At 35.4% G+C, this 27217-nt stretch overlaps 1 protein-coding gene across 21 annotated transcripts in view; it reads left to right on the forward strand.

The window, feature by feature from the left end:
* MLLT10 (MLLT10 histone lysine methyltransferase DOT1L cofactor) overlaps positions 1–27217 on the forward strand; it is a 198267-nt gene that overhangs the window by 59075 nt on the left and 111975 nt on the right. For 19 of the 21 annotated variants that reach the window (XM_074324864.1, XM_074324863.1, XM_019755986.2 and 16 more), the window contains one exon: positions 9839–9948. The exons of the other annotated variants lie outside the window; for them this stretch is intronic. In XM_074324864.1, the coding sequence (XP_074180965.1) occupies positions 9839–9948 (110 nt within the window). The remainder of the gene's footprint in view (positions 1–9838; positions 9949–27217) is intronic. 21 annotated transcript variants of the gene reach the window in all.

Raw genomic sequence — 27217 nt, forward strand, 5'->3', positions numbered from 1 at the left:
GCCTTACTACATTGGTCAGGACTTACATACAGCACAACTTTGAATTAGAAATGGTGACAGCAGACACTCTTTTCTTATTCTCCACTTCACAAGGATTTTGTTGAGCATTTCACCATTAGTTATGTAAATAGCTATAGTTTTTGTTTGTTTTGGTTTTTTGTTTGCTTCTGTTTAGTAATTTTTGGGGGTAACTATAACAGATTAAGGAAATTATCTTCTATTCCTATCTTGATAATAGTTTGTTCTTTTTTTAAAAAAGAATTTCACCTGAAATCTATGTAATTTTACTAACAATGGTCACCCCAATAAATTGAAAAACAAACAAACAAGAAAAATCTGTAATGGAGATATAGTCATCCCTCTGAATCTGCAGGGGATTGGTTCCAGAACCTCCTGCAGATACCAAAATCTGAGGATGCTCAAGTCCCTTATATAAAAGGTGCAGAAAAATACATACAGTTGGCCCTCCGCATTCAAGAATGGAAACTACTGTTTTCAATGTGAGGTTAGTTGAATTTGTGGATGCAAAACCTGTGGATACTGAGGGCATTATTTTATCCTTAAGTGTTTGTTACCATTCTCTAGTAAACCTGTGTCTAGAGTTTTCCAAAGATTATAATTATGCATTTATTTTCTTTAGTGATTAAAGGGCTATTTAACATTTTTTTTTATTGTGGTTAGTTTTTGTAAGTTGTAGTTTTGGGGAATTCATCCATTTCATCTAACTTTTAAAATTTATTGGCAAAAAGTTCTTCATTCTTAATCTGTTAAGTATTTGTAGAGTTTGAAATGACCTTGGCTATTTGGGTCATCTCTTTTTTCCTAAGTTTGTCTAGCAATGGGTTTACCCATTTGGCTTTGTTGCTTCTTGTTAGTATTTGCAAATATTTTTATTTCCTTCTACTTTTTTGGGGGGTGTTTATTTAGCTATATTCTAAAATTTTAAGATAGAAACATATTTAGCTCATTAATTTGTAGTCTCTTTTTTTTTTTTTTTTTTTTTTGCATTTCCCCAAATGGCCTTTATTTTTCCAGACCTGTCAGTTCTCCATGGGTTCTTATAATCAAATGCTGGGCCCTCCTTCAGCACTTATGCTTCACTGGAGTGGCAAGTCTTCCCATTTTAAAATTTAATTAATTAATCAGTTTGAATTAAATTTATGGGGATGATATTGGTTAATACATTGTATAAGTGTACAATTCTATACTACATCATTTGTATATTGCATTGTGTGCTCACCACCCAAAGTCTAGTCTCTTTCTGTCACCATGTATTTGGCCCTCTTTACCCTCTCCATCCTCCTCCAATCCCCTTCTCCTCTGGTAACCACCATACTGTTGTCTATGAGTTTATTTGCTTTGTTTGTTGCTTTCAGTTTTATATCCCATATATGAGTGAAATCATATGGTTCTTGTCCTTTTTCATCTGACTTATTTCACTTAGAATGATACTCTCAAGTTCCATCCAGGTTGTCGCAAATGGCAGTATTTCATCCTTTCTCATGGTTGAGTAGTGTTGCATATGTACCACATCTTTATCCAGTCATCCACTGAAGGACACTTAGGTTGTTTCCATGTCTTGGCTACCGTGAGTAATGCAATTTGCAGTCTTTCTAATATCTGCTTTTAAAACTGTATTTCTAGGGAGAAATTTAGCTCATCCTACAAGTTAGATTTAATTTTCATTTAATTAAGTTAAAACTCTTGTAATTTCCTTTCTAATTACTACTTTGACCCATTGTTAATTAAGAAGTTTATTTCTTAATTTCCAAATACATGGGGATTTTTATTAATTTCTAGTTTAATTTCATTTTTGTCAGAACACACACTCTTTGATTTCAGTCCTGTGGGGTGTATTAAGAGACTTGGTTTATGGCTAGGATGAGGTTGGTTTTTAAAGAGGTTCTATAGTGCCTTAAAATAGTCTGTAGTCTCTTCATAAGGTATGTAAATGTCTAATCAGTATGTTACCTGAAACTGATATAATGTTGTATGTCAACTGTAATTGGAAAATAATTTTAAAAATTTTATAGTCTTGGAGTATAGTGTTTTTACATATATACCCATAAGGTTGCAGTTGATGTTTGGGTTATTAACATTTTCTGTATCCTTGCTGATTTGTTGAATACTTGTTCTGTCATTTACTGAGGAAAGTGTGTTAATATTTCTCATTGTGATTTTGTAGTCTGTTTTTGTTTTTTTTTATAACATTTATTTAAGTGTGTTTTTCCAGGACCCATCAACTCCAAGTCAAGTAGTTGTTTCAATCTAGTTGTGGAGGGCACAGCTCACAGTGGCCTATGTGGGGATTGAACTGGCAACCCTGTTGTTAAGAGCATCGAGCTCTAACCAACTGAGCTAACTGGCCACCCCATGTAGTCTCAATTTTTGCCTTATCTATTCTGATGATGTTATTAGGTGCATACACATTTAGAATTACTATATCTCTCTTCCTTGCGAATTGATTTTTTATCATAGTGAAATACCCCTCTTTTTCTCCGGTACTATTTTCTGCCTCAGAGTATGTTTCAACTGATAGTATCATAGCTATCTCAGCTTTCTATTAGTTTTTGTTTTCAAATGGCATATCTTCTTCCTTTTAGTTTTAATTTTTCCCGTATTCTCATGTTTTGGTTTTCTCTTGTGAACAGCAGATAGTTGCCTTTTTAACCAGTTTAAAAGTTTTTGTCTTTAATTGAAGTAAATTTTAGTCCATTTACATTTTGGTGTGTGTGTGTGTGTTTGGATTTAAAATTTCCATTTTTACTAAATGTTTTCTATTTATCCCGTTCTTTATACCTTTTCTCTTCATTCTTGCCTTCGTTTGGATTACTTTTTTCTTTTTAATAGACTTTATTTTTTTAGAGCAGTTTTAGGTTCCCAGCAATATTGAACAGAAGGTACAGAGATTTTCCATATATCCTTTGTCTGCACACATGGCACAGCCTCTCTCATTATCAGCATCCCTTACCAGATTGGAACATTTGTTACTATTGATGAACTTGTAACGACACATCATTATCATCCAAAATCCATTATTTGCATTAGTGTTCTCTCTTGATGTTGTAGATTGTGTGTTTGGACAAATTATAATTACATTTATCCACTATTATAATATCATACAAAGTATTTTTACTGCCCTAAAAATCCTCTGTGCTCTGTCTATTCATTCCTCACTCCTCCCTTATCCCTGGCAATTACTGATCTTTTTACTGTTTTCCTAGTTTTGCATCTTCCAGAATGTCATATAGTTGTAATCATATAGTATGATTGACTTTTCAGATTGACTTCTTTCACTTAGTAACATGCTTTAAAATTTCCTCCATGTCTTTTTATGGCTTGACAGCTCATTTATTGTTAGCATTGATTTGTTGTTTGTCTGGATGCACCTCAGTTTATCCATTCATCTGTGGAAGGACATCTCAGTTGCTTCCAAGTTTTGGCAGTCATGAATAAAGCTGGTATTTATAAACATCTATGTGCAGATTTTTGTGTGGACGTAACTTTTCAGCTCCTATGTGTATATACTACCGTGTTTTCCTGAAAATAAGACCTAGCCGGACCATCAGCTCTAATGCGTCTTTTGGAGCAAAAATTAATGTAAGACCTTGTCTTATTTTAACATAAGACTGGTTATAGTATAATATAATATAATAATATAATGTATAATATCGGGTTGTATATAACATAATATAAGATGGGGTCTTACATTAATTTTTGCTCCAAAAGACTCATTAGAGCTGATGGTCCGGCTGGGTCTTATTTTCGGGGAAACACGGTAAGGAGCATTAGCTGGATCATACTCCACCTCTTCTTTTTCACAGTCTTGTCCCAGTAACCACTGATCTGCTTTCTATTACTATAGATTAATGTGCATTCTAAAGAGTTTTATGTAAATAGAACCTGTATATTATGTATGTGTTTCTAGACACACATATAGTATATCCACACATTATTTTTGTCTGGCTTATTTCTATCAGAATTTTGAGTTCATTCTTGTTATATATATATATCAATACTTCATTTCTTTTTGTTCACTGTTCTTTGTATGGATGTAGCAGTTTATCCACTTACCTGTTGATAAATTGTTCCTAGTTTTTAGCTGTTACGAATTAAGCTACTATTAACAATTAAGTGCACTCTTTGTATGACCATAGGTTTTCATTTGTCTTGGGTATATACTTAGGCACAAAACAGCTAATTTATAATAAGTGCAGGTTCATTCTCTAAGGAACTGACAAGCTATTTTCAAAGTGGTGGTAACATTTTACATTACCAACAACAGTACATTAGAGTTCCAGTTACTCTACATCCTCTTCAACACTTGGTATGGTTATTCTTTAGTTTTTGCCATTCTAATAGGTATATAGTGGTATCCTTGTGGTTTTAATTTGCTATTCTTTAATGAATGATAAATTTGAGCTCCTTTTCATGTGTTTATTTGCCATTTTATATTTTTTGGTGATGTATATGTTCAAATCTTTTACCCATTTAAAAAATTGAGTGTTTTTTATTGTTCATTTTTTATATAACAGCTTAATTCATATACCATACAACTGACCCATTTATATGATATAATTCAGTGGGTTTTAAAACATAGTCATGGCATATATTTTATGGGTCAGATATCCATCATTGAAGATATCTTAAATCTTGCCATGTCTTATGAGAAATGTGTTGTTGGGCGTTTTTATTGTGTGAACATCATAGAGTGTATTTCATAGAAATGGAATCATAGTATAGCCTATGGCTCCTGGGCTACAAGTCTGTACAGCCTGTTACTATACAGAACCACACAAGATTAAATCAAGCACAAGAGAAGATGACGCAATGAAGAGACCTGATAAACATAAAATGTATGAGGCTGACACTAGTGTACCACATCCTACTGTTTCATAGCAACGTTTTTCTTATAAGTAGAAAGAGTGCACTGTAATGATAAAAAGTATAGTATAGTAAATAATAAACCAGTAATAGTCGTTTATTTCCATTATTAAGTATTGCGCACTGTACTAATTGTCTGTGTTAACACTTTGCATGACTGGCAGCACAGCAGGTTTGTTTACACGGCAGCACAGGCAGTGCTGCGTGACGGCTCTGATGTCACCAGGAGATAGGAAGTTCTCTGCTTCATTATAATCTTACAGGACCACTGTCATATATGTGGTCCGTTGTTGATTAAAACATCATTGTGCGGCACATGACTGTATTCACAGAGTTGTGCAACATCATCAAATGAACTTTTCGAACATTTTCATCACGCCAAAAAGACACACTATTAACCATTAGCATTCACTTCTCATTTCCCCTCAACACTTCTACCCCAGGCAACCATTAACCTACTCTCTATTTGCCTATTCTGGACATTTCATAGAAATGGAATCATAATATGTGGTCTTTTGTGACTGGCTTGTTTGACTTTGCATACTCTTTCCCAGATTCATTCACGTAGCATGTATCAGTTCTTCATTTGTGGTAATTGCTAAATGATATTCCAGCATGTAGATACACCATATTTTGTTTATTCTACAGTTAGTGGATGTTTGGGTTGTTTCCACTTTTTGGCTTGTGTTGCTCTCTAATGCCCCAATTTCTCCGAGAAACTTTGTCCTCAGATTTTCTGATTTTTCTCAGGCTTTGGGCCCTCGATTGTATGCTTGAACCAATATTCTTTTGCCCCAGGCATCTGTGGGGTTTTTGTCTACCTGACAGTGCTTTTAGGAGTAACCTTACCCCTTTTCTGTCCTGAGTAAGTTGTGAGCTTGTTAGAAGAAGAGTAAGGCTGTTGTGTTAGTTCTTTAGGAGCTGCAGGTATTTTAGAACACAGTTCTTTGTAGATAAAGTCTGCTCTGCTCCTTCTGATGCTTGGAACTGAAGGTGTTGTCTTCAGGACTGCCACTGAACCCCGGTAGGTAGGCATGGGTCAAGGGAAAGTGAAAAATGCCCAAAGCTTTCCTACTGTTTTTAAGTTGCCTTTTTTTGTAGCATTTGCTTGGTTGCTGCAAACCTTTCACTCTTTTCCACAGTCCTGACAAAATTGGTTTTGACAATTCCTGCTTGATGTTTTGATGTTTGTAGTGAAATGTGCCCTTGAAGCTGCCTACTTCATCATTTTTGCTGACATAAATCTGGATACTTTTGCATTTCTAAAAAATCTTGAGTTTTGTTCTGAAGTAGTTATATTCCTTGGAAGCAGTTTGATCATTTAAAGTCCTGCCCTTATGATTTATTAGGTGGTTCCAGAGCAGTGCTCGTTCTAGGGGTTATTATGCCCCCCTACTGAGGCAAGACCTTTCTGAGTATTCTTCCCACTGCCCAGTGAGTTACAAGTTTTTCCAGTCTGGCTAGGGGAACCGGCACTGTTCCTGGCCGTTTGTGCCTGCTGGATACTGTTCCCACTAGTCCTTTGTATGATTCTTTTCCCAACCTCATGCAATTTATTCATTCATATGTTCTCTGCTTAATACTCAAGTGGTGCTCTCTGCGTCTCTCTTTCTGTGGGTGTTGTCTCTATGAAGAGCTTTCATTTCTTGTATTTTGTCCTGCCAATTTTAGCTGCCTTGGTCTCACCATATCTCCCTAACTTTCGGAGTGTTCTGGGCTTGGCTTCAGATCCTCTGCCTGTGCCTTGGCCTGGAAGAACTCTCGGGACATTAAGCTGGGGAAACCAAGGGCTCTCCTCCTTTGTTTCTTGTCTCTTTGGGATTGCTGTCCTTAATTATCTGATGATACTAGGGTCTTAAGAACCATTGTCTCAATTATTTTGTCTATTTTTTTTGGATTGGGAAGAGGGTATGCATTGTTTCATGCAGGAGGCTAAATTTGGTCCCTCTTAATTCATTTTGACCAGAAGTGGAAGTCTCCTATATTTCCTTCTTAATCTTGATTATATTACTTTATTGTTCCATTGTTCCTCTGTTCCTTTTCTTTCTTTGTGATTATATAAATATTTCTTAGCATTGATTTAAATCAGTTTAATAATGCAATTAATTAGTATTGCATTTAAATTTAATTGCATTAAGTTACCTTTTTTGGCTATATCTTCCCATATATACAAATATTAATATTTATGTAGTTGTTGGGATTATAATTTTTATACCAATAAATTCAGTCTACTGTGTGTACCACAAAATGTAGAAACCTTGAAACCATATAGATGTCTTTTATCTGTTCTTTCCCCAGTCTTTGTTATAGGTTTAATATGTGTTAAATTTATATACATTGAAAATTTTTCCAGCCAACATTTTAACTTTTTATGTAAGCGGTCATAAGTATTTTAAGTGAAAGAAGGTATTGTTTTATCCAGTCAGTATCCATTGAAAGTATCAACGTGCTTATCATGCTTCCTTTTCTTCTTCATCTTGGAACTTTCTTCTTGGCTCATTTTTTTCTGTTGCCTGAGGAAAATTGTTTGGTGCTCCCTTTAATGGAAGTTTGCTTAAAGATATTTTGAGGCTTTATTTATCCAGTTGTTCTTTTGATGATAACTTGTCTTTGGGTGGTTTTAAGATTTTTATCTCTTTTCTTTTCGTTTTCTGTAGTTGTACCAGTGTACCTAAGTGTAGATTTATTTTTGTTTACCCTGGGATTTATTATGGTTCTTTTAGTCTATGACTTGCCATCTTTCTTCTGTTTTGGAAGTTTTTAGGTATTATCATTTCAGATGTTGCTTTTGTGCCATTTCTCTTGTATTTCTCTGACTTGTTTGTTAGGCTTGCTTATATTGTTCATGTCGCCTGTCTTCTTTTTGTATTTTCATACTTTTGAATTTTGTGCTAACATTCTGGGTATTTTCTCCTGACCTATTTTGTTGTTGCCCTCTAATTCTGTTTTAATCTATGTCGAAACCATTGTTGATCCTACCCGTTGATTCTTTTTTAATTTTTTTTACCTCTGCAGTTTTATTTGGTTTATTCTTACAGTTTTCAATTTTGTGTTATATATATTTGAACATACCGTAACAAGCATACTTGCTTTTCTTAAGCATACTTAGGCATACTTGGATGCCTATGCCTGAAACTCCAAAATATAGATCTGTTTTTATTTGCTTTTTTCTGTTGGTTTTCATTCACGTTGTCCTGATTCTAATGTGTGTGATACTTTTTAATGTGTGCTGAAACTGATAATGAACTAATAGTAGAAATTATTTGTAGCCAAGGTGACATTGTTTTCCTTCATAAAGGATGTATATTTACTTCTGTCTGGTGCCTGGGGGTACTTGTAATTTAGGATTAAATGAGTCAGATTTCAGAGTTTAAGATGATCAAAGTCCAACTGCAGTCTCTTTGAGGCTGTACGTATTTTTAGTTTATTGTTACTCCTGGCTTGCCAGCCCTTCAGTGTTGTAGCTAAAAGGGGATGAGGAGTTTACTAGTTCCCCTTCTGCCTTGATTGTCTGTGGGCATAACATCTCTATACTTCTAGCCTTCTGTGTTTGTTAAAAGTACCTTTCACCTTTTCAGCTGCTTTCTCTGAAATAGGCAAATGTCCCCTGGGTGGCAGAAGTGGCCAAAAGCTGTACTCACCACCCTGGACTTTCTTCCTTTTCCAGTTTTGAATCAGTAATTCCTCACTATCACTTCAGCTCTTTGATATCTTTAGGCACATTTTGAAAATTAAAAGAAGCGTTAACATTTCATATAAATTATTAATGTATTTTAAGTGAAATATTGAAATACTAAGATAGTGAATCTTAGAACTAGTAAAAATATCAATTTAAAAATATTGACAATAATATAAAAGTAAAAAAAATATTGACATTTAAAATTTAAGTATTAACTTTTTTCATTTTAGGTATTCCATTATAAAACATTTTATTTTAACAGTGGTTTTTCCCATAGTAGTGTTGATCTGAATTATTTATAAGAAGTGTCAGTCCTTGCCAGAATCTGAATTTTAAAATGTTTCCCTTTATTTGTGTTTCTGTGCATAACAACTAGAGAAATGATTAAGAGTGCATTATCAGTAGTGGTTTGACTATTCAGTCTATAATGAGAATTTGTCAAAGTTTTTGGTGTGTATTTGCTTAGGTAGACATTTAAGGGATCTCTTTAGAAAAGTTAATGATTTTACTGATGTTTGGAAAAGCTTAATTGAAAACTGGAAAATGACATTATTTTTTAATTTTAATTTTATTTTATTAGTTTCAGATGTACAAAACAATGTAATAGATATTTATCATTTATATCACTCACAAAGTGATAACCCCCCTCCCCCAATCTCCTACCCCTCTGGCATCGCACACAGCCATTACATTTCTACTGTTTCTATTCCTAATGCTGTACTCCACTTCTTGTGACTATATATATATATAAAATAATAGTTGACATTCATTGTCATTCAGCTTCAGCTTCAGCTGTGCAGCGCAGTGATCAGGCATCTACACCATCCCTGAAGTGGTCAGTCTAATAAGACAGGTGTCCATCGGATACCCTACAAAATCTTTACAACATTATTGATTATATTCCCCAAACTGAGTTTCATATCCCTGTGACAATCTTGGGGTTACCGGTTGTGCTTTCTAATCCCCTCACCTTCTCCATCATCCCCCCCACCCCATCTAGCAACCCTCAGTTTTTTCCTCTGTATCTCTGAGACTGTTTCTGATTAGTTTGTTTATTTATTCTTTTCTTTAGATTTCACATATAAGTGAGATCATATGGTATTTGTCTGTCTGACTTATTTCATTTAGCATAGTGTTCTCTAGGTCCATCCATATTGTTGCAGATAGTAAGATTTGATTCTTCTTTATGGCTGCATAATACTCCATTGTGTAAATGTACCACAGTTTCTTAATTCAGTAGGAAAAATGACATTATTTTTATTTATTTATTTTTAGGTTGGGCTCATGTGGTTTGTGCCCTATATATTCCAGAGGTACAGTTTGCCAATGTTTCTACAATGGAACCAATTGTTTTACAGTCTGTTCCACATGATCGTTACAATAAGGTACAGTGGATATTATCTCATTGATGTTTGAATATAATGTTTTTGTTTTAAAACTGGGAAGTATAAAGGAATTTTTTTGTATTTTTTTATTATAGGCTTACATTAAAAAATTTAAATCAGAGGTGGCTGGTTAGTTCAGTTGGTTAGAGCGTGGTGCTAATAACACCAAGGTTGCTGGTTTGATCCATGCGTGGGCCACTGTGAGCTGCACCCTCCTTAAAAAAAAAACACATTATAGGCCCCAGTCAAATTCCAGAGTTTTTGAAAAAGTTATAATTACTGTGGTAAACTACAATTATGAAAATAATGTTATTAAGGCCACAGGTGTACAAAACAAAACTATATTAACTTTTTTTTTAAGTACTAATTTTATTTATTGGTGAACATGACCAACTCTGAGCACCTGGTCCAACTCCATTGAAGGCTGTCACACCTACAGATGTGCTCAGATATACTAATTTTTATGCTAACCTAGATATTTAATATTCTAACATTTACATGACATTTTAATTCTTATAGATTTGTCATTTAAGAATTACTGACCTTTTATGTTCTTTAAAACATCAAGTTTCCATTAAATTTGAATCAATTATTATTTTGTGTAATATTATATGTTATCATATGATATCATGTTATCATATGTCATATGATAAGTATGTTATCATACATCCTTTCTTAAAAAAATAATTCTGTTACAGAATATTATTTGTTCCTCCCCCCTCCTCATATTATTTTCTTCCCCCAAGGTAGGATTTTTGTTGTTAGATTTTTAAAAACCTTAATGTTTGCTTTTTTCATACATTTTTTTCTTGATTTTGTACGTATGTATTATTATTTCATTTTCTTTTTGCATATTAGATGATTACTGTTACCTAATGTGCCATTCAATATAGTGTTATCTTTTACTTGAGGTACCTTGTTGATTTATTCCATCTGTGTGAGAGTGTTACTGCAGCCAATTCTAAGATTTCAAATTTTTTTTTTTTTAAGGTTTTAATGGGGAAGGGGAACAGGACTTTATTGGGGAACAGTGTGTACTTTCAGGCCTTTTTTTTCCCCCCCAAGTCAAGTTGTTGTCCTTTCAGTCTTAGTTGTGGAGGGTGCAGCTCAGCTCCAGGTCCAGTTGCCATTGCTAGTTGCAGGGGGCACAGCCCAGCGTTCCTAGTGGGAGTCGAACCGGCAACCTGAGGACGCATTCCAACCAACTGAGCCATCTGGGAGTTCAGCGGCTGCTCAGCTTAAGGTGCCGTGTTCAATTTTAGTTGCAGGGGGCGCTGCCCACCATCCCTTGCGGGACTCGAGGAATTGAACTGGCAGCCTTGTGGTTGAGTCCACTGGCCCATGTGGGAATCGAACCGGCAGCCTTTGGAGTTAGGAACACGGAGCTCTAACCACCTGAGCCACTGGGCCGGCCCCTCAAATATTTTTGTATTAAACGTTTATAATGCAGATCAATATTTATTTTTAAAATTTGGAAATACAGAAAAATAAAAATGCAAGATAAAAATCATCCTAATACTTCATTCAGATCTTTCTAGATTTTTTTGGGTGTGCAGTTTTACATATACTATGTACTCGTAAAAGATTTGGATATATTGCTTATATTTTTTTGTCTGTGTTTTGTAAATTATTAAGGTGTAAGTTATAAACATCTTTTTGTGTCAATAAATTTTACTTTTGCCATTATTTTTAGTGGCTACTTAGCATGTAATACAGAGTATTGTTAGTTTTGATGAACTGTATTATCATTGAAGCACCTCATTTGATGTCTGTTGTGTGAAATTGTCCTTTAGAGTGCAGTTTCTAATTTATACTACACTAGTAATAAGTGAGATTGCTCATAACCTTATATCTGTTATACTCCTGTATCATCTTATTCACATTATCACTGTATCAACATTAAAACAATCTTTGCTATTTTTAGAAAAATATTAGAGTATTTGAATGATTTTCTGTGAGTACTGGTAAGGTTAAATACTTTAAAGATTTTTTTTAAAGGTTATTTGTGTTTGTTAATTGAACTTGAATTGCTCTTTGTTCACTTTAATATTGCAATGTTTTTATTTTTTCTTACAAAGTTTTTTTATATTAGAGATACTATTCTTTTTTTTTTTCTTATATACTTGCTGTGTGTGCCTTTGATCATAATTTAACATTTGCTTTTTTAGCTTTCATTATGTCTTCATGGTTTTATTGTTGTTGGTACTATTCTAGCAGGTCAGTTTTTCTAGTTCGTAAATTTAAATTTTTTACATAATTTACACAACTACTCTTTATTGTTTCTGCCTTTGGTGCCAAAATCTTTCTCTACACTAATGTATAAATACTTCCTTAGTACTTTCAAAGTTCATTTTGTTTTATTTTATTTTTCAAAGTTCATTTTAAAAATACTTGTTTTTCCTTTTAATTTTGAAATAATTTGAAACTTAAATGAAGGTTACATTAGTAGTACAAAAAGCTCTTCGTCTCCTAAACCATTTGAGAGTAATTTATCAACATGATACTGGCACCCTGACGGCTTTACCGTAGTATATATTTCCTATAACGAAGGATGTCTCCTACATGAGCAGAATGCAGCCATCAGAATCAAGTAATTAACATTTATGCCTTATTACCATCTACTCCACAGACCTCATCATTATTTCTCTAATTTCTCCAATTTTCCCAGTAATGTCTTTCGTAGCCAAAGGATCACAGGATGCATTTTGTTTCTTAAGTCTCTTTTAATCTGATATAGTAATTCATTTTTTCCCTCGACTTTTATAGTTTTGATACTTCTGATGATTACAGGCCTGATGTTTTTGTAGAATGTCCCTCTGTTTGGATTTTTCTAATGTTTCCTCATGATTAAATTCAGATTATATGTTTTTAGTAGGAATATCACAGAAGTGATGCTGAGTTCTCATTGCATCTTATCAGGTGGTACATGATTTCAGGTTTCCCATTACTGGTGATGTTACCTTGATCACTACCTGGTGAAGGTTGTGCCTGCAAGGTTTCTCCACTGGGAGGTTAATCTTTTTTTCCCTTTATGATCAATAAACATTTTGTGGGGGAAATACTTTGTAAATGTCTTGTTCCTTGTGCCTTTTACCTGCTAATTACAGCATCCATTATTGTTTCTTGGCTTAATTTATTACTGTGATTGATGGCAAGTGGTGGTTTTCTAACCCCATCATTTCTTTTACATTCATCAGTTAGCATTCCACTTTAAGAAAAAACTTTCTTCACTCCCCATTTATTTATATTAGTATGAACCAATATGGACTGTGTGTTACTATTTTATTTTAAGAGGTCATTCCTCATTATTGTCATTTATTTTGATGCTCATAATTATTTCAGGTTTGGCTGATGGGACCCCTTCACGTTGACTTTTGTGTCTTTTGACATGTTTTTACTATTCCGTGAGCACTTTCTTACTTCTGACACAATAGTATGTTCCAGGCTCATCTGGTATCATTCCTGCTCTAGCCCTGGAATCACCATTTCTCAATGAAGCCTTGATTCCTTGTAGGTGAGAATGGTACTTAGAAACCAAAGTGGGCACTGGGTGTGCTCATTGTTACTTATATATTGCTACTCCCAAGCCCTCCTAGTGGGAATACCTAGGAAATAGATTTGTGTATATAGATACACAACTATACACACATTCACATCTACATATTTTTAATATTTATGTCTATATATTGAAGACTAGGAGGTCACAATGATACTTCTGATTCAATATATGGATATATATACATACACACATATCTATATGTATTTCTGTTGATCAATCTACATACGTATATAGAGAACCATAAACTTTTAGTAACATCTCCAAATCTAACTACACAGAATTCATTCTAACTTTTTAATATTCTGATCATAGTAAATAGGGGATATGTAAATTCTGAAATTATAAGAACAATTGGAAAATGGATTATTGAATTTTGGAAGACAACAATCCTTAATGGATGGTAGTAAAGAATAATTTGGAGAGCATTTATTAAAGTATTAGGCACTTACTATGGACCTACTTTGTATCAGGCATTGTGCTAGATGCTAGGAATTCAGAGATACATAAAATACAGGGTTTTTCTCAATGTGACACTCTTAGTCAAGTAAATATATAATTACAATGTATGAAAATAATATATATTATAAATAATAAAAAATCTGAATGAATTGTTATGGAACATAATAAAAGGAGGGATTATTTTTGCCTAAGGAATTGAATAAGGCATACAAAGAGATAATAAGGGCTTTGCAGAATAACTAGGAATTTGACGTGTGAAAAAAGGATCAAATAATAATTCCAGACAGAGAAAGTAAAATAAAATAGGGTAGTAGGTGCAAAGGGCAGGTGGTAGGCAATTCAGATAATAATAAAAATTGTTTTGTGGTTGAAACATTGTTGGATTTAGAAAAAATAAAAGGAAATTTTGTGAGTGATAGGAAAGGAAATTTTTAGAATATCTGTATAACATAAATAAATTGCAGAGAATTCACTGTGTTGACCTGTTATGTTGTTAAATTTTCTCCGTTAAATATATAATGACCAGCTTTTGTACCATTTGTCATCAGATTTGTGTTTTTATTTTTTGACCTCTTGCATTGTATCAATTCCTCATTTCAATGACATATATACATTTTGTTAGTAAACATAATGAATGTTACCTTTAAATTACCTTTTAATAATTTTTAAGAAACGTCAAAATTGGGGCAACATGGAGATTTGTGAACTTTTTTCAGGTGGAGGCTTGTGTTCTTTAGAGTCAAGGAAGCATTTGTTTTAGAAAGCTGCAATTTCCATAGAGAGTAGTTAGCAAATGATGTATGTGTCCTGTATACATCTTTTTGAATAGTCTTTATTTATTGGATGTCCATTAAGGAATGAGTGTTTGTTTAATAAGTATAGAAAGAATCATAACAGACCAAACAAAGAAGTAAGTGAAAAACACCATAAAACACAGTGTCATTGAATTGTAAAAGCTTTAAGATAGAGGAAAACTTAGAAATTGCTAGTCCAACTTCCTTTCAGTTTTTTTCAAAAGTAGTGGTGGATAGCTATTAAGAGAAGTTTTTAATCAATATATTTAGCATTTGGGTGAAAAAGTTTGAAAGTACTAAATATTCTCTCTGATTTTTAGGACTCTCGTTAGTGCTTGTGGAGCTAAACATTCCACACACCCGTCATTCATCTAGCCAGCGTTTATGGCACGTCCTCTTATAGGTACAGGCACTGCTGGAAGCATGGGGAATACACAGTCCGATATGGTAGGATAGACATGCACAAATCAGTGCTTGTTAAACAGTGTAGTGTGTGCAAACTTTCTACAATACAGACTGTTCACTTAACTAGCCTAACAGAGCTGAAGAAAGAGGAAGTGTCTTAGAAAAGGTTACAGCTTCTCTGAATTTTAAAAAGAGGCCTCCAGGTGCTGCTGGCTGTGAGGGGAGGAGACAAGAGGGAGCACACGAGTGGCCATTAATTTTACAAACTGAAGGACCAAAAGCTTTGAAGTGGGCAAGTGGAGAGAGGGCAAGGGGAAGGAGGAGGGGATGGTAGTGAGGGAGAAGGGCAGTATTGCTAGGACCTTGGTTGTGATATGTGGAATGCTGAGAGGTTGTCAGGACCAGATTTTCAAGAGCCTCACACGGATCATTTTAAGAAGCTTGAACTTTACTAAAGGGCTTTTATATTATACTTGGGAGGGATATGCTCATGTATAACTACCATTCCATTGGGTAGTGAAAGGAATATTGAGAGAAGGGGAATAGAAAGAGACAAAGAATAGTTACATAGAAACTGTTTAGGCTTTCACAGTGTTCCAGAGAGGTAATACTGAGGGTCTGAAGTAGGAGAGTGGTAGGAATGAAGAAGGGACAAGATATTTAGGTAATGTGTAAGAGGTTTAATTGATCAGGCTTCATGATCAGTTTAGTGTGACAGAAGATGAGAGAGGAAGAAAAATCAGAATGGGTTTTCAGTTTCAAGAAGATAATAAGTACTAGGTACATCATCACCACCTGAGATAAGAGTATATAGAGAGGAGTCAAGTAAACTAATTTCATAGAACAGAGACACTAAGTTTGAAATTCTTGGCATATGTTGGTGGAATTTACTACCTTGTTTGTAAAACAAGTCTTTTGTCTACAAGTTGTTCTCTAGCATATAGTAACAATATGACAATAAGGACCCAAGATATAATTCACATTCCTGCCAAAACATTGAGTATTTGCTTTTGTATGAGGTCAGATAATTAAGTTTGCGAACTTGTTGCAACCATGTTGCTAACCTTTTTTGATATCAGAGGGATTATTCCTTATGAATTTGTACCAACTGGATAGTCAACCAGGTTTACAATTTGGAAGTGCTGAAAAGGCTGAGTGAAAAAGACGACCTGAACTTTTTGCCAACAATTCATGGCTCTTGCATCACGACAACGCACCAGCTCACACAGCACTGTCTGTGAGGGAGTTTTTAGCCAGTAAACAAATAACTGTATTGGAACACCCTCCGTACTCACCTGATCTGGCCCCCAAGGACTTCTTTCTTTACCCAGAGATAAAGGAAATATTGAGAGGAAGATATTTTGATGACGTTCAGGACATCAAGGGTAATACGACAACAGCTCTGTTTTCCAAAGTTGCTTTGAAGGGTGGACTAGGCGCTGGCATAAGTGCCTAGCTTCCCAAGGGGAGCACTTCAAAGGTGACCATAGTGATATTCAGCAATGAGGTATGTAGCACTTTTTCTAGGATGAGTTCGTGAACTTAATTGTCAGCGTCATATACCCTGTTTCCCCAAAAATAAGACCGGGTCTTATATTAATTTTTGCTCCAAAAGACGCATTAGGGCTTATGTTCAGGGGGTGTCATCCTGAAAAATCATGCTAGGGTTTATTTTCCGTTTAGGTCTTATATTCGGGGAAGCACTGTAATATGTTTGTTTTTGCCTGGCACTTTATCCTAGTTGCTCAGTTGAACACTTAAAACCTTTTTTCTTTTATGGACAATTGAATCATTTGGAAAAGCAAAACAATCTTGCAACTGTATCTATAAAAACATCCTTTTACCTTTTTTGGTACCACAGCTCATTCTAAATTTGAATTTCCCTATTTGGCTTCTTTCAGTTGCCTTTGCCTCCCTCCCTCCCCCCAGTTCATACATATACACATTCTTATTTTTTATTATTTTGTTTTTTGTGTGTTTTGTGCTTTTGTGTTCAACTTCACTTCTAATTGCCCTTTATTTATTTATTTATTTATTTATTTATTTATTTATTTATTTATTTATTTAAAGATTTTATTGGGGAAGGGGAACAGGACTTTATTGGGGAACAGTGTGTATTTCCAGGCCCCTTTTTTTCCAAGTCAAGTTGTTGTCCTTTCAATCTTAGTTGTGGAGGGTGACGTTCAGCTTCAAGTTGTTGTCCTTTCAGTCTTAGTTGTGGAGGGCGCAGCTCAGCTCCAGGCCCAGTTGCCGTTGCTAGTTGCAGGGGCACAGCCCACCATCCCTTGCGGGAGTCAAACCTGCAACCCTGTGGTTGAGAGGATGCACTCCAACCAACTGAGCCATCCGGGAGCTTCAGCAGCAGCTCAGCTCAAGGTGCCATGTTCAATCATAGTTGCAGGGGGCACTGCCCACCATCCCTTGCGGGACTCGAGGAGTTGAACTGGCAACCTTGTGGTTGAGAGCCCATTGGCCCATGTGGGAATCGAACCGGCAGCCTTCGGAGTTAGGAACATGGAGCTCTAACCGCCTGAGCCCCACCGGGCCAGCCCCTAATTGCCTTTTTTTAAACTCCAAGCCTCAGAGGTTATTTTATTAAATAGGGTTTACTAAGGACTGTGGAAGAATGATAGTATAATTTTCCTTTAGTGTTATTTCTTTGTTCCTCTTACTTCCAAAGGCAGCAATCCAATCTAAACTTTCTGGAAATGGCAATACACAGTGGTTAACTTCCAGTATTTCATGGGATTAAAATCTCACCAACATGTAAATTGCATTTATCAGTTTTTTTCATGTTTATTTGGTGTCTTGAGTACTCTTAGATGTTTATGTAATATAATCTGCCAAGTACAATTGATTAAGAGATAAGATTTTATAAAAACATACTTTAAGAGAGATTACATTGCTGGGCAGTATGATAAAACAAGGGAAGTCAAATTTGACAAATTTAGTTTTTCCATTGAACCAATATTATAACGGGGTTAGATTTAAGACCAAAGACTTTATTCTAGTCAGAAATTAAACTTACTAAAACTAGCTGAGCTACAAATGGGATTGGCTGAAAGGCTGTATAGTAGGTAGTCTCTCAACATACGCATACATAGGGAGTTGGACTTGGAAGTACAAAGTCAGAGTAGAAATGGATAGTGTCCATTCCATCTTTGATTAGGGTCCTACAGTTTCTTGTCTCTTATGTCTGTAGTCTATTTCTGCATCCATTTAGTAATCTCTCATTCTGCTTTCCATTTTATCTGAATTCCCTGTAGATAACTGACTCAATATCCTAGTTCTGAATTTCTAACAGAGCAACTCTGGTCTAAGCACTTGGGCTTAGAATAAGGCATTTTCACCTAGGAAAAACATGGGTACCTAGATGCTATTCTAACATTAGAAACTGATTGAACATAGAGGACAATTTCTACAAAAGAGATACTGTGTAGGTGTTCTTCTTTACCTTCCTGTCCCATAAATGTTCTGTTTAAAACAACTGTAAAAAAGCCTATAAACTGTTCCTGATGTACATACGCCAAATTGCACATGCTGATTCTTTAATAAAATAGTTTAGTATTTTGCATAGACTTGAGATTTCTGTCTTTTTTTTTTTTTAAAAATAAAAAATATTTAATAATTCACAAGCGAGTTTTTGCACGACTTTTAAAGGAGATGATTTAGGTCATTGGATGATTTCATGAGAAACAGATCCAGGGATAATTGTGTATTGGGTTTTATTTTTTTTTCACTGTGTAACACTAGCACATTGAATTAAGGCATAAAATTTTATTTAGTGTACTCTGTTTAAGCTTGGAATCCATCTGCATATAATTGAGTAAACTGTGATCTGTGTGAGTTGTTTGATTTTAAAGGAATAAATCTCAGTAAAGTGTGTCAGTTTGCTGGGGAGACGGACTTTGAAATGTCATGTTTTTCTAAACTAGTGATTCTTTACCTTTTTTAGTCTTCAGGAGTCTGATAAAGCATAAGGAGTCTTTCCCCAGAATACTGAACATCCGAATATGATATAACATAAAACATTTTACATACACTAACCCAAGGATCATAGGAATACCCCTTGATCCTCAAACTCTACCTCCCAATCATTATGAGGATTGCCAAATTTTAGATTATATCAAATAATACTTAAATAATTAATTAAATATTTGATGTATTTAAAAATAATACATTTTAAATTAAATATATAAACGTTTCTAATACTTTGGCATTTTTTCTAATTGTTTTTTTGATCTGTAAATAAGAAAAGAGTTATAATTATGCCAAATATACAGATTTTTATTCTTGGCTCTTTGCTTAATTTTGAATGACTGCCTATAATATTTGTGCCATAATTTGCTTCACCATTCCTGTATTACTGAATATTGCAGTTTTATTGAACTATTTTTGTGTTATAAACAAAAGCGTGACAAAAATCTTGCTTCACCAAGCCTTCTTTTCCTGTTTTGGATTATTCCCTTTGGCTAGAAATCTAGAATTAGAATTATTGTGTCATAGACTATACCTGTTTCTGAAGTTCTTATGAGTATAATATTGCCTCATTGTTTCCAAAACTTTTATAGCTAATAATTTATGAAAATACCATTTTTACCACATCGCCTATGCTGATAAGTTTCAAACACCATTTTTAATATTTGTTAATTTGATAATTGAAAATTAATTTTCATTTGTTTGATTACTTGTCAGGCTATTAGAATGGTATTTCTTCTTGTGAATTGTCTGTGGTTTTTGCCCATTTATCTCTTAAACTATTAGGTTTTCTCAAGTTATGAGCTGTTTAAGTAATAATACTAAATTTTTGTCAGTGTATAAACCACTTTGCCTTTTTGTTTTGGTTACTTAAAGAAAATGCTCATAGACACACAATTATGCTTTAAAGTTTTTTTGGAGGGAGGGGTGTCAGATATACCGGGTGCTTAAAAAGTTTTAAAAGTAATTAGGTTATATATGGATATACAGCATATACCAAATTATAGTGTTACTCTTATTTTCCTGCTCTTGTAATACAGAGATCGTTCTCTGTGTGAACAGTTTCTACACACAAGCACAGAGCAGCCTTGCAGGACTTGGAAGTTATAGATCCCATTAGCGTCACCATTCAGCAAAGTTTGAGGAAGTGGGCAGAGGACATAGCCACAACCCTTCCTCTGGTTCTTTCTCCACAGATGGCAAAATCGGATGCTTTTTCTGCATGCTGTAAGTGAGATCTAGAAGGCAAATGATACAGCTTTTGCAGTTATCAAAGTTACATGGAAGATGAAAATGACTTTGTTCATTGTCAGAAGTTATCTTTAAGGGGGAAAGTTCAGTTGCCATAATGGTGAACCTATAGCACTAAAAACCAAAATGCTGAAATTACACATGTAAGAATTACCAGAAGTTAATGTCTTGTGCCATAGTACACACATGGCCTATTCTTTTTTGATGAAGAAAATAGTGGTTGAACCAGATATCCTTGTATGTTGACAGAGTTTTTCTCATATCTATGGGAAGACGCTGACAATATGTTGCAGCAGGCTACGGCTCTGCTTTCATCTGTCCTGCAGCATGGAGGTTCCTTCCCGTCATCTTCCACACTGCTGGTGTAGGCATTCTGTTCTGTCAGATTGGTTTTTTCTTAGACAAATGTATATTGAATGTAAGTCATAATTGATTAACCTGTTAGAAAGGAAAACGGCAAGGTGACAATGCATGATCAGAGAGAGGGGATAGAAATGGAGGTGTTCCATAGGTTGGGAGACAGATAGCTTATATTAGTATTTTAAAAGGAAGAAAATTTGAAGTCTTATTTTACAGGGCCATATAAATATCATGTCTGTATTTGTAATTACAAGGAGTAATAGTTTGATCACAGGTGCCAGATAGAGGAAAAAACAAGACATCTAAGAAGTAAATGATAAGGATACATTTTAGGTCTAAAATTGGAATACCGAGGTTTCACATCCTTCAACAGCAATGTTCAGCAGTGCTGGGTAATAGAATACTATGAAATAGTGTCAAGTAGGAGCAGAGTAACAACTTACAATATTGATCAGGTTACTACACTGTTTGCCATTTTTTCCCCATTATAGATAGGTCTAATTTTTTTCCTTTGAAGTTCAAAGTATTGACCTATTCTGAAACTGTGACCACCCAAGTTCCCAGATAACAAACAATGTGACCTCTTTTTTAGGGGATAAATCAAGTGCCTTTTGTACCTGCCACCTTTTCCCCGCAATGATGAGGAAATAAAGGAATGCAGAAAATTCTGGGTTGAGATGTCAGCCATGGGATTGGTGTGCTGTGTGATAGTAGGAGCATATAGACTTTTAGAAGAATATAAAAATAACTGATATTTTCTTTACAAATTGATTTTATTTTTCAAAAGTGTTGAATACTTTGTGTGTCACCTCATCTCCGTTTAGTTTTCTTCATATAAACATTTGATTGGGTTTTTACCTTTATCTAAACTCTTGATTTCTTTTGTGCCTAATATAAACACTTGGGATTTATTTCTAATTTTATTGTTGAGATGTTTTCTAATTTGTTTACTTCTGCTTTTATAAAGGTTTAATTTTTATCCTACTTATATAACATTGTTTCTTTTGTTTATTTTGAAGTACTTATTTTGAAAATTGTCATATGTGTAAAATAATATAATGAAACCAACCAACACTTCCCCCGCCCCAGTTGATCACCCAACTTCAAAATATTACCAACTCTTAGCCAGTTTTCATACAGCCTCTGTATTAGTTTCTTAGGGCTAGCATAGCAAAGTATCACAAATTAGATGGCTTAAATCACAGAAATTTGTTCTCTCTAAGTTACGGAAGCTAGAAGTCTAAAATCAAGGTGCTGGCTGGGTTGGTTCCTTCTGAGAACTCTGAAGGAGAATGTGTTCCATGCGTCTCTCCTAGCTTCTGGTGACAGCTGGCAATCCTGGGCATTCCTTGGCTTGTAGATTTATTTATCACCCCAATCTCTGCCTCCATGCAGATGTTGTTCTTCCTTTGTCTCTGTGTTCTCATGTGGCCATCTTTTTATAAGGATGCTAATCATACTGGATTAGGGGCCTATCCTACCCCACTATGACCTTATCTTAACTAATTACACCTACAATGACTATTTCCAAATAAGGTCACATTCTGAAGTACTGGGGGCTTATTAGGACTTAACATAACATTTTTAGTGGGATGCAATCCAACCCATTGTAGTCTGCCTTCTGCCCCCCATTCATGTCCTTACAACATGCAAAAACACTTTTATTCTATACAAACGGCTCGGTCTTAATCTATTCCAGCATTGACTCAAAAATTTTATCTAAATATAATAAACTCAAATGTTTCAAATCTCATCAGACATGGGTGAGCTCTGGGTGTTGTCCATCCTGAGACAAAGTTTTTTTCCATCTGTGAACCTACGAAATCTAGAAAATTTGTCTGCTTTCAAGACACAATGGTGGATAGGTGTAGTGTACACATTTCTATTCCAAAAGGGAGAAATTGGAAGGAGAAAAAGGGTTACTGGTCTAAAGCAGGTTTGTAACTCAGCAGGACAAATTTCATCAGGTTCTTAAAACCTGAGAATAATTCTCTGTGGCTTGATGATCTATCTTCTGAACCACTGGGGGGCCCTTCCCCTTAGTCCTCCTCTAATGACACTTTACGTATAGGTTGAGGGCTGGAGTATTGGGGTTTTGGTTCCACAGTGTTTGTGTTCCACCCTCAGCTTTCAGCTGTATCTGTTCACTGACACAGAAGGTGATTTCTCTCTGCTCTTCCTCTACCACACTTTTGCCCCTTCCTTGGTGTTGTATGTTTTTTGATGTTTTGGGCATGGTGTTTCTCTGTTGTTTTGGTCCAGCCTCAGTCTTTGGTAGGCTCTGTATATCTGGGCTTTAGGGTTTCACTGCTCCCTCCCTCCCTTCTTATGGCATACGTTGCTTTGTGTCTGTGGAAGGACTTGTGAGGATGAGAGCTTCTTCTCCAGCCTGGAAGACTTCTAATAGTATTGTTAGCAGATCCTACCTAGGGTTAGGAATTTTTTCTGACCCTTGCCTAGAATTAAGAGGCATTTTTCCTTTGTCCTCCAAACCATGGTCAGTCTTTATTCATGCCCTGGGTGTGATGGTTTGCTGCCAATGCTCCAGATGCTTAAAGGTTTTGAAAGGAGTGTCTGTGCAAGAGGTGGGATTTCATCTTTCCCTCAGTGGTGCCTGATTCTTTCCTTCATGCCTGTAGCAACACGGGCGGTTCGTTTTGGTTGTTTTGTCTCCTTCCTTCCAGTCTTCTCCATGAGTTCCTTGTAAAAGTTCATAGACTAGAGTCTGTGAATGAGTGTGAACTTTTCTTCTGTCTGTGGTTCTATACTGTCACACTAGGCCACAATCAGCCTTTAGCAGTTTGTTAAAATTTTAGCTGATTTCTTATTTGTATGTCTTCCTCCCTTGCTCTGTCACTGGTGGACATTCTGAGTGTCTTTTGATTCCCGGTGGATTGCAGGGGAGAGTGCATCTCTCCTTGCAGTTTAGGCTACTTGGTTTCTCTGCAACTGCAAATCTTACATAGTTTCAAGATGAATTGTAATTGTATAGTTTAAATGACTTTTTCTTGTTAGGTTTGGTGTGATGGTCTTTAAGCTTTCTACTACTTAGGTAGGGTTGGAATTTGGATCCTTTTGATATGAACACTGTTTTATTTTTAAAAATTAGGTCAAAGTGTGATTTTTTCCCCTGAAAAAGTGAAAACTTTCAGGCTATGAATTTGCCTCTGTGTATAGCTTTATTCACATACTTGACATTTTATTTAGATGTGATTTTGTTTGGGAGTATTTTCTCAATAATCCTCAGTTTACGGTTTTTCTTCTTGATCCAATAGCTATTTAATGAGAATTTCAAAATTAACAAATTACTATTTTTCTGTCTTGATTCGTGTGTCTTAAGACTCTGTTAGATGCATGTATGTGCTTATAATTGTTATATCTTGATGGATTGACTTTTTCATTATTAGAAAATATCCCTGTATCTTTTTGTTACAAAGTCTTTTTTGTTGTTGTTGTTCTGATACAGTGATAGCCATTGCAGCTGTCTTGTGCTTGCCTTTGCATGGTAAATTTTTTTTCACCTTTTACTTTTAACTTATTTGTATCTTCAAATTTAAATTACCAGTATGCCTCTTGTAGACAACATGTGGAACTTGTTTTTTTAATCCAGTCTATTAATTTCTGCCTTTTGATTAGAATACTTTTACATTCAGTGCTATTATTAATATGGTTGGATTTATGTCTGCCATTTTACTTTTTATTTTCTTTTTCTTATGATTACTTTATTCCTCTCTTTTTCTTTTTTTTATACTACCTTCTTTTATCTTAAGTGGGTTTTTTCTAGTGTAACATTTTCATTCCTTTCATGATTTTTAAGTAATATTTTCTTGGGTTTTCTTAGTAGTTGCTCAAGGGCTTACAATATTCTTAACATTCTATTTTCTCTCCAGTAAGATGTAGAAAACCCATTTCTCTATAGTTCCATTCCTTTCCTCCTTTTGGTGTTGCTATTATTATGGATATTATGTCTATATATACTGTAAACCCAATAATACATTGCTAAAATTATTGCTTTATATAATCTTATTTCTTTTAAAGATTCTAAGAGAAGATTTATTTATTTATTTATTTATTTATTTAGAGCCTATCTACTGTTTTTGTTTCTATTCATTTCTTCCTGTGGGTTCAAGTTACCATATGGTGTTATTTCCTTACTCCAGTATAGCTTTATTTCATTGTGTTGTCATTGTCAAATATATTACATTCTGTATGTTATAGTTCCAGCAATAAAGTTGATGGACATTATTTTATGCAATTGCTTCTTAAACTAAGAGAAGAATGAGAGAGAAGTATCTAATCACATGGTTTTTTATCATCTCCTAAATAATTACCTTTGTCAGAGCTCTTTGTGTGTGTTTTTAATTGGTCTATTTTATTTATTTTTCTAAAATTTCAGCTTTACTGAGGTATAATTGACCAGAGCTCTGTGTGTGTGTATTGCAGTAACTGTCTAGTGTCACTTGATTTTAGCCTAAAGAATTTCCTTTAGTATTTCTTTTTAGTCAGGTTTGGAGCAACAAAGTAGCTCAGTTTTTGTTTGTCTGAGAACATCTTCATTTCACCTTTATTTTTGCAATGTACCTTTGCTGGACATGGGATTCTTGGTTGATAGTTTTGTTTTTTCAGCATTTTGAATATGTTTTTCCCCTGCCTTCTGTCCTCCATTGTTTCTGGTGAGACCTCAGGTGTTAATTTTACTGTGGTTTCCATGCATGTGATGAGCCATTTTTCTCATGTTGTTTTCAGGATTTTCTCTTTATTTTTGGCCTTTATCATTTTGACTGTGGATCTCTTTGTGTTTATCCTGTTTGGAGTTTGTTGACCTTTTTGGATTTTTTATCAATTTGGGGACGTTTTCAGCCATTATTTTTTAGTACGGTTTCTATCCCTTTTTCTCATTCCTGGTTTTCTTATTATACATATGTTGATGCACTTAATGGTGTCCCACATTTCTCTGAAACTGTTCTTTAGGTAGTATAATCTAAAAATTCTGTTCTTTAGTGTTGATCCTATTTTTTTAAGTTTGTTGATTTTTTCCCCCCTCCTGCCAACTCAAATCTGTTGAGCCCCTTTAAACTCCAGAATTCCTTTTTGGTTGGTCTCCTAAGTCTAACATCTGAGCCCCTCTCAAAGACAGTTTCGAATGCCTGCTTTTTTTTTCTTGCGTATGGGTCACACTTTCCTGTGTCTTTGCATGTCTTATAATTTTTTTGTTCAAAACAGGACATTTTAGATAACATTATAACCACTCTGATTCTTCCTTCCACTTGTGAGTTTTATTGTTGTTTGCTCATTTGTTTAAGGACTTGGTTGCAATAGTTCTCTGATGTCTGTTTCCCCAACAATGTATATAGCCTCAGATGGCCCTTTTCTAATGTCTTTTCTTTTGCTTTTAAGCCTGACTTCTTAGTTTGCCTTTGAGTCAACAAAATCCACATATTAGTCAAAGACTGTACCCCCTTAGCTAGTTAGATTTTAATCCTTTGCCATTTGATGTGTATGTGACTTAGAGATTATTTTCCAGGAAGATCATCCAAGGTTCTCTTGAGTTGTTTCTGAGAGTGTGCAGCCTTGAGCATGCACAGTCTTTCAGACCATCAGGTACAAGTGTGATTTCATTTTCAAGTCTGGATTGTTAGGAGGTGCCCCTGGGTCAGAGCAGCTTATTGTTCGGCCAGTTTTTGATCATAGGTTGTACTGAAGCCCATGGAGCCCTGTTGGTTGATGGCTTTGTGTGTGGCTTTAGAGAATGCTTTAAAATCTGCCCCAAATCCCACTTTGATTTCTCTTTATTGGGTGCAACCTAGTTCTTGTACATAGCCTTCTGGACCTCCAGAAAGAAGTGTGATCCTAGGAGCGCCCTTATTTGCTGTCTTTCTCTGGTTTTCTCTGTTAATCTTCTGGCGGGCCTGCCGCTTTGCTTGTTTCTACTAGTATCTTGGAGCTCCCAGTCCTGTCTTAATTGTTCACCACCAAAGTGTTTTTGACAGCGCCCATAGGCGTGAACTTCTCCAAGCCCTATTCCAAATAAAGTCCTCTCAGGCAGAGCTGCTAAGCTGTTTGTTTTTCAGGCCCGCCTGGGTAGAACCTCTGCACTACTGCTCTGGAGCTGGGGATGGGGACAGCACCCTCCTTCTCCAGAAGTGACACCAGTACTCTAACAGGGTGCTAGGAGGAGGGAAGGGTGTTGCAGCCCCTGGCTACCTGTCTCTCCCGGTCTGGAACTTCCATTCTACTAGCAAGCTGGGGAAAGGATGACAGGGCCCCAGGATTCTGGGCTTGTTGTTCGGGTGGGAGTCTGTGAGTGGGAATCTGTGAGTGGGAGGAGGAGGGGGAGAAGGATCACTGGAGACCTGGCCTCCGAGGGTAAAACTGCAGCCTTGGACCAAGAGCTGCGGGGAGAGGGAGCCCTCATTTTCTTGACAATACCCACCCAGAGGGGAATTTCCTTCAAAGGGAGCTG

This window comes from Rhinolophus sinicus, linkage group LG02, assembly GCF_036562045.2.
Source record: "Rhinolophus sinicus isolate RSC01 linkage group LG02, ASM3656204v1, whole genome shotgun sequence".
In the NCBI taxonomy this organism is placed as follows: domain Eukaryota; kingdom Metazoa; phylum Chordata; class Mammalia; order Chiroptera; family Rhinolophidae; genus Rhinolophus; species Rhinolophus sinicus.